Raw genomic sequence first — 7552 nt, forward strand, 5'->3', positions numbered from 1 at the left:
GGCACGGTGTCCCCCTGCCCCCAACTTCCTCCGCTGCCCCACGGCGAGCAGGAAACCGCGGTGGGAGCGGCGGGGGCGAGGGAGGGAGAGGTTGGAGAGTTGCGGGGGTCACGGGGGTGGGCACACGGGGTGCAGGGCGGAGGGAAGGAGGGGCCGGGCTGGGGGTAAAGCAAGGACAGGGAGCCCCGGCACAAATGCTGGGGGAGGGGGGGACTCTGAGAGGAAAAGGTCTGGGGGGCACAAAGTGGCCTGGGCGTCACGCAGCCCCCACTCACCCCAGTGTCCTGCTGGGACTGGCACTGCGCGGGGGTGGGGGTGGCCCCCCCTGCCAGCTGGCCGGTGCTGATGCCCACGGCGCGGGGGGAGGCCGTGGAGGGGGCGCGCGGGTCCTTCAGCGAGCAGCACTGCCCCCCCCCCAGGCCTGGGGGGCAGAGAGGAGGACACCCACCCACCCAAAATGATCCTCCATGCTGCAGGTGGGGGGCACAGACACCCCCCCTCCCCAACCCCGGTGCCCTCAGTACCCCCATCCCCGCGTCCCTGCTGTCCCCAGTGCCCCCAGCCCCGGTGCCCCCAGCCTTGGGCACCCAGACTCCCAGCCCAGGACCCCACCCCGTTCTCCCTGTGCCCCAGCTGCACTCTCTCCGTGCCCTCTAGCCCCGTGTGCCCAACCCACGGTTCCACCCTCCCAGTGCCCCCAGCCGCGCTCCCCCATCAGCTCCGTGACCCCTGCCCAGTTCCACCCTGCCCGGTGCCCCCCAGCCCCGCTTCCCCCACCCCACCCACCCGTCCCCGGGGCTGCCTGGGGATCCGCGGGCTGCAGGTCCCGCCGTCACCCGGCTCCTCCTCGGCCACGTAGGCGGCGGGGACGAAGAAGGGTCGCGCCCAGGGGGGGTCCCCGGGGCGCCGCACCTGCCACCAGTCCGGGGTGGCCCTGCGGAGCAGCAGCAGCCGCTCCCCCGCGGCCATCGCCACCTCCCGCCCGTCCTCCGCCCGGTACCGGTACCCGAACAGCGCCCGCAGCGGCACGGCCGGCCCGGCCCGGCGCCAGCGCCGCCCCGGCAGCATCGCCACCCGCCCCGGGGGGACACCCCGGGGGTCTGCACCGGGGGGACCGCACCCTGGGGACTGCGCGGCCCCGCTCGTGGCACCGCCGGGGACAGGATGGGGACGGGGCGGAACGCGACACCCCCGCCCCCGGGGCTGGCGGGGCCCAGGATGTGGTGACAGGGGATGAGAGGTGACACTGACTGAGGTGGCACGGGCTGAGGGGTGACAGAGCCTGGGAGGTGACACAGGCTGAAGGTCAAAATCCCTATTTTCCTGTAGTTTCCACCCCCTGCTCCCCACAGCCCCGTGTCCCAGAGGTGGTGACAGCTCCCGATGGATCCCTTGGCGTGGGGGCAGATGGTGCTTCCCAAAAAGGCAATAAATAACAGGATTTATTCTACTTTCGCCCAGATTTCGCTGTTCCTGGGGCAACCCGAGGGGATCTTTGCCTTTTAATATAATTTTTATTGGATTTAATCCACACTAACACACTGCTCGATCCTGTGTTTCTAAGTCCCCTACTCCCTGAAATCTGGATGTCCCCCCAGCCCCCTCTCAGATCCCACTGGCTTTCTCATTTTTAGTTTCTCAAATGTTGTGAATCCAAAGCTCTCTGCAATTTTACTGATTTTTTTCCCAGCCTTTCCTGCCCCACATAACGCTGTATTTAAAGGGAATATACAAGTGGAAAAAGAAAATAAATTGTTAAATTGGACAGTGAGTTGAGGCTTTAAGGGGGTTAAATCCCCTCAGAGTGAATTCCTGTTGGGAGCAGTCACCAATTCCCAAAAAAGAGGGAGAAGGGACTTCAAAAGGGACATTTTCCAGGTTGTCCCCGTTCCCAGTGTCCCCTCCCAGGGGGACACAGCGCCACCAAGGGCCCTCCCAAAAGACACGGGAGCCGCTGATTCCTTCGGGCTTTTAATAAACCGCGGAGGTTCGGGAATTCCTCCTGCAGGGCGGGGTGGAGGGGGGGTTTAACCCCCGGGAGCCGCCACTGCCCGGTGGGAAACGCAGAGTGGGAAAGGTCTAATCAGCTCCAACCGGGCTGAATTCGGAGGAGGCAGCGCGGGGACGCCCCACTCGGTTCTTCCCAAACCCCCGGGGGCGTTCCCAGCCCCGACCCCTCCCCTTCCCTCCTCCCTCCCCTCCTCTCCTCCTCCCTCCCTCCCTCCCTCCTCCTCCCCTCCCCTCCCCTCCCTCCCCTCCCCTCCCTCCCTCCCTCCCCTCCCCTCCCTCCGCCTGCTCCGGACAGACAAACCCCGGAATCCTCCTGGGAAGGTCCGAGGTGGGATTTGGGGGCGTCTCCGAACCCTTCGGGGTCGGGGGGTTTTACATTTAAGACTGTTCAGTGCACAAAAGAAACGAGGGAAAAGCCTCCGGCACGAAGTGCCCGGATCCCATGGGGCCGTCCCCGGGCCGCGCAGCCACTCACGGTCTCCCATAATTAGCGGGACGCAGTTAATTGCTGGCACAACGAGGCCACGCCTCCTGGTCGTGCTCGGCCCCACCGGCCGCTCCCGAGGGCTCCGAGGGGAGTGAGGACCCAGCGCGGGCTCCGCCGGGATTTCAGGATTTCGGGATTTCGGCAGCCCGGGCTGGGAATCCCCGGGCGGGGCACTCGTGCCCAAGGGCAGGGACACCAGGCCGGGTGAGGGGTGAGGGGCCATCACTCGGAGGGCCAGCTGTAGTTGAGGGACAGCAGGACCATGCTGTGGGCCAGGAGAGACGCTTCGGACGCTGCAGGAACACGGGAGCAGGGTCAGAGCCCGGGGGCACTGGGACCGGCACGGGGGAGCACTGGGCAGACTGGGAGTGCTGGGACTGGGATGGGCATGGGGTGGGCAGTGAGTAAATTGGGGGCCCTGCAGTGGGCACAGAACGGGACACAGGGGACACGGGGCAGTGCTGGGATGGGCACTAGGGGAGTGCTGGGATGGGCATGGGGGCACCCCATTTCCCTCCCATTCCCATTTCCTTTCCCCTGGGGATGGAATCTGCCACCAGAGCTCTGTGGGACAGGCACACCTGGCAGCCCCAGAGGTGGGACAAAGCGCTCCCTTCACCCCAGAATTCCCTGTACCCAGAGAAGCTCGGGGGGCCCCCCGTGTGTCCCCCCCAGCAGTACCTTGGAGCTCACAGGAGAGCTGCAGCCACTGCTCCAGCCACGCCCCGCACTCGGCCCTGCCCAGGTGGGTGGAGTTGAGCCCACGCAGGTAACAGGCCTGGGGACACACAGATGGTCGGGGTGGGCCCACGGAGCACCAGCACCACACCAGGACCCTGCCACGGCACGAGGTGCGATCCCCGTGTGGGGAAACACCTTCCCAGGACAGGGCAACCCCCACCCCCCCAGGGCGGGCCTGGGGGACCCCCCTGTGCCCCAGGGTGCCAGCTGGGGTGACACAGCCCCGGGACAGGGCTGCTGAGGGTCCTCACCGCTCGCAGCTCCTCCTCAGAGAGCTGCCCCAGCCCCAAGCGCAGCAGGGCCCGGTCCAGGTGCCGGATCTCCAGGACGTGGCTGAGCAGGCGATGCCGCAGGAGAACGGCCGGTAAGTGGGGGGTCAGGAACAGCACCCGGCTCAGGGCTCTCTGCAGGACATGAAGGGAGGTCACCTGGGTGACATCCAACCCCTCCCAAAACAGGGGGGCACCCACGGCACTGCCACCCGCCCAGGGGGCCCATCCAGCCTGGCCTTGAACACTTCCAGGGATGGGGCATTCCCTGGAATCCCACCCAGTGCCTCCCCACCTTCACAGGCAGGAATTCCTTCCCAAAATGCTGCTCTGGGTTCACTCATGGAAGCTCCATGTCCCTCTGATGCTAGTAGCTGGAGGCAGCACTGCGGGTGGAGTCTCACCTGAGCCCCCCTCCCCTGCTGCCCACGGGATGGGGGTGAGCCCAGGACAGACAGGGGGGATTTCAGGGCCACCCCTCCAGCTTTTCATGCACACATGGACTGGTTTGGGGGCAGCACCTGCACTGAGCTGGACTCACCACGTGATCAACCTGCAGCCCGCTCAGCACCAGCGCAGACCCCGAGAAGGAACTCCTGACGGCCAAGAGCTGGGCCAGGTGGGGCCGGGCACCTCCCTGCACCTGCAGGAGCCCCAGGAGGGCGGGTGACACCTGTGCCAGGTGACACCCGTGCCAGGTGACACCCCCAGGTGAGGGTGTGAGCCAGGGGGTTACCTGGGAGCAGAGCTGCTGCAGCAGCTGCCGGGGCCGGGGCTCGGGCAGGGAGCGCGCGGCCCGCGCCAGGCCCTGCAGCACGGCGGGGTACGAGGCCCTGCGGATGGAATCGTCCACCGCCAGGAACTCCCGCTGCTGCTGCGGCGTCCAGAAATAGCGGATCAGGAGCTGCCGAGGGAAGAGATACCTGGGGGGAGAGAGGAGAGAGGGCTTGAGGGAGGGGCAGGGGACTCTGGGCTGTGGGAGGGGCCCAGGAAGGCCCTGGGCGCTGCCAAGGCCACCACTGGCCGTGTCCCCACACCATGGCTGACACAGGCCAGGTGTCTGTGCCCCTCACATCCAGCCCCACCAGCTCATTTCCCATCCTGCCCCCAGCCCAGAGCATTCCGTTGTATTCCATGGGGAGCCCAGGGCAGGACCTGCCCCCCTCAGCCTGATCCCAGTGATCCCACAGACCCAGCCTGATCCCACTGACCCCACAGACCCAGCCTGATCCCACTGATCCCACAGATCCATCCTGATCCCACTGATCCCACAGACCCAGCCCGGCCCCTACAGAGCCTTCCCTCGTGTCCCCCATGAGCTGAGGTCACAGACAAGGACATTAATCAGGACTGGGAGCCCCGGGGGGGGCAACAGAGCTGCAAAATCCCAGGATTTAGCTGGGATTTACCCCTGGTTCTGGAAGAGCTGGTGGGGACAGGGACACTCCAAGGGATTTTGTGCATGGAGGTGCCTCTGCCGAGGACACTCCAAGGAGGGCCTCTCTGATAGTGATTTTATTAAATTATTTCAATTGATTCCATGATTTCTTTGGGTGGACAATGGCCCCAGAGGCCGGGATGGCGAATCCATCAGCCCCTCAGGATCCAGGTGTTTGTCCTGACAGGGGGAGCACAGCCAGATCCTTCCTTCTGAAAACCCCAATCCCCTGGAATCCGGGGCTCAGGGACCCCAGTACTCCCAGTACTCACATGAGGACGATGACCAGGAAGTTGGCGAAGGGGGGGATGGCGATGATCCCGATGGGAATGGCCTTGAGCGCGTCCCTGCGGAACTGCCTCCAGACGGAGGAGAGCGAGTCAGGATCCGGCCCCACGCCCCCCAAACCCCCGGGATTCCCCGCAGCTCCCAATCCCAGCGGGGGCTGCAGCTCCCGGTGCCCGTGTCGAGGAGCATCCCCCAGGAATTCCAGCCCCTTTCCCGCAGGGAGGGGCCTCACCTGGCGCAGCCGCTCCATGTCCCGGTACGGGAGCTGCTGCACCTTGAGGCGCTGCCGGGACATCCTGGCCCTGATCCTGCTGATCTCCTTCACCTCCAGGAACAGCGCCTGGATCCCTGTGGGACACAGCACGGATTCCCAGGGGGTGCAGCTGCTCCACCCAGAGCAGCAGGACCTGTCCCACCTCCTGGGACACTTTGGGGCTGCCCCTGGGGCCTCACCTGAGGTGAAGGTGCTGTACAGGAGGTAGAACCGGGGGAAGCTCCTCTCCAGGTACCGCTCGTACCTGGCGTTGACCCTGCGGGCCACGGCGACCACGGCGGCCACGAGGGCCCGGGAGGTGGCCCGGGAGGAGAGGGGACACACCTGCGACCTGCACACCCGGCACCTGCAGCACCCCCGGGTCAGCTCCGGGCTCCTGGTGCCCCCGGAGAGGTGAGGGGGCGCTGGGACCACCCCCGGGAGAGGTGAGGGGGCGCTGGGACCACCCCCGGGCCGAGGGAATCAAGCAGGGATCGGGGAGGGAGAATCCAGGTGGCACCGGGGCAGGGACAGCACCGCGGGAATGGGGGGTTGTGGGGTAACGGGGGACACTGAGGGGGCACTGAGGGGGCATTGGGGGCTGGGCACAGCGCGGGGGTGGGGAGGGGGCACGGCCAGTCCAGGGGCGTAACGGGGGAGGACCAGGAGAGTAAGGGGTGGAGGCTGTATTTGGCGGAGGGTCAGGGCTGCGGTGGGCATTGGGAAGGGTCGGAGCCCGCGGTCGGTGTTTTGGGGAGGGGTCGGGGCCCGCGGTCGGTGTTTGGGGGGGCTGTGGTCGGTGTTCGGGGGGGTCAAGGCTGCTGCGCAGGCGGCCCTCCCTGAGGAGGTTGTGTCGCAAGGGCCGTGGCTGCCCCGGAGGGCGCTCCCCGCTCACCTGGGCGCCCCCAGGGCGGGCAGCAGCTCCGTGCGGCCCCGGGGGGGGCCGAGGGCGGCGGGGCCGAGGCGCCAGAGCCCCCCTCGGGCGGCGGCCATGGACAGCGCCATCTTGGCGGGCACGGGCCGCGGTCACGTGGCGCTGCGGCCGCTGATTGGCTGCCGGGGCTCCGGGGGCGGGGCCTGGATCGATCCTCCCCATACCCGGTGACCGGGCCCCGGGACCCCGGCCCGATCCCCCGGCCCGATCCCCCATCCCAGGACCGGCCCTGGGACCTCCGCGCCCAACCTGACCCGGCCCGGGACCCCGGCCCGATCCCTCGTCGGTACCGGCCCTGGGACCCTGGCCCGATCCCCCTCTCGATCCTTCCCCCCGGTACCGGCCCTGGGACCCCCAGCCCCATCCCGCCCCCCGGTACCGGCAGCGGGACCCCTGGCCTGGACCGCCCCCCCTTCCCTCTGCCTGGAGCCTGGACCGGGACCCTCCTCCTGCTTCACCGGGCGTTAAATCCCTTCCCGGCCTTTGAGGGGCCTGTGGTGGGCTGCCCCACACCATTCCCCCTCATCCCCCGCTGTCCGGGCATGGGGGAGGCCAAATCCCCCCGCAAAGGGACCGCGAATTCCCAAAACCCAAGTTCTGCGTTGCCCCTTCTCCGGCCTCTTTCAGCCCCTCCATGTCCTGGGGATCGATCCTTGAGAGATTTCTGGGATGCTCTTCCCTCCCTCCAGCCGGATCCCGGCCCCCCTGTGCTCCCCCCGGGGCGCGTGGCTCGTGTCACGCACCCCCCGCGCCCTCCCCACCCCGCCGTGCCCCGGCGCTGCTCACTCAGCTGTTGGTTATCTGGGGAGGGGGTTATCGCTGGCCCCGGCGGGGCCGATAAGGGCGGATCGATCCCGCGGGACGATCCTCCCCGCACGTACCGGAGGGACCCGCGGTGCCCGCGCGGTTCCCGATCAGAGTCCGGCCCTCGTGGATCGGCGGAGCCGCCGGAGGCTCCTGAGCCCCGGCCACGGGGCCACTTCAAAGTGGGTTAATGGGGAGTCAATTAACGATCGGGAGATTTCGGGAGCCTTTGAGGAGCCTTTGAGGCGCCTCCGAGCTCACTCGAGAACTCTGCTCCGGGTGGAGGAGAGGGAGGGAAGGATGGGACACCCCTTAAATAGGGAGGGGA

General features: G+C 67.4%; 1 protein-coding gene across 2 annotated transcripts; it reads right to left on the reverse strand.

The window, feature by feature from the left end:
* Window positions 1-2296: 2296 nt before the first annotated feature.
* Window positions 2297-6491, reverse strand: LETMD1 (LETM1 domain containing 1). 2 transcript variants are annotated; one of them, XM_050334789.1, is made up of 9 exons: window positions 6382-6491; window positions 5687-5853; window positions 5466-5581; window positions 5218-5300; window positions 4244-4430; window positions 4049-4150; window positions 3490-3642; window positions 3179-3275; window positions 2297-2790 (listed from the first exon to the last, which is right to left on the reverse strand). In XM_050334789.1, exons 1-9 carry the CDS (start codon window positions 6489-6491, stop codon window positions 2720-2722), a joined length of 1086 nt encoding a protein of 361 aa, XP_050190746.1. In that variant the 3' UTR covers window positions 2297-2719. The 2 variants fall into 2 exon arrangements, with proteins under 2 accessions (XP_050190746.1, XP_050190745.1); XM_050334788.1 differs by having other exon boundaries at window positions 4049-4180.
* Between the last annotated feature and the right edge of the window lie 1061 nt (window positions 6492-7552).

The sequence above is a fragment of the Myiozetetes cayanensis genome, unplaced genomic scaffold (genome assembly GCF_022539395.1).
Source record: "Myiozetetes cayanensis isolate MyiCay16 unplaced genomic scaffold, myiCay2020 scf59, whole genome shotgun sequence".
NCBI lineage: Eukaryota > Metazoa > Chordata > Aves > Passeriformes > Tyrannidae > Myiozetetes > Myiozetetes cayanensis.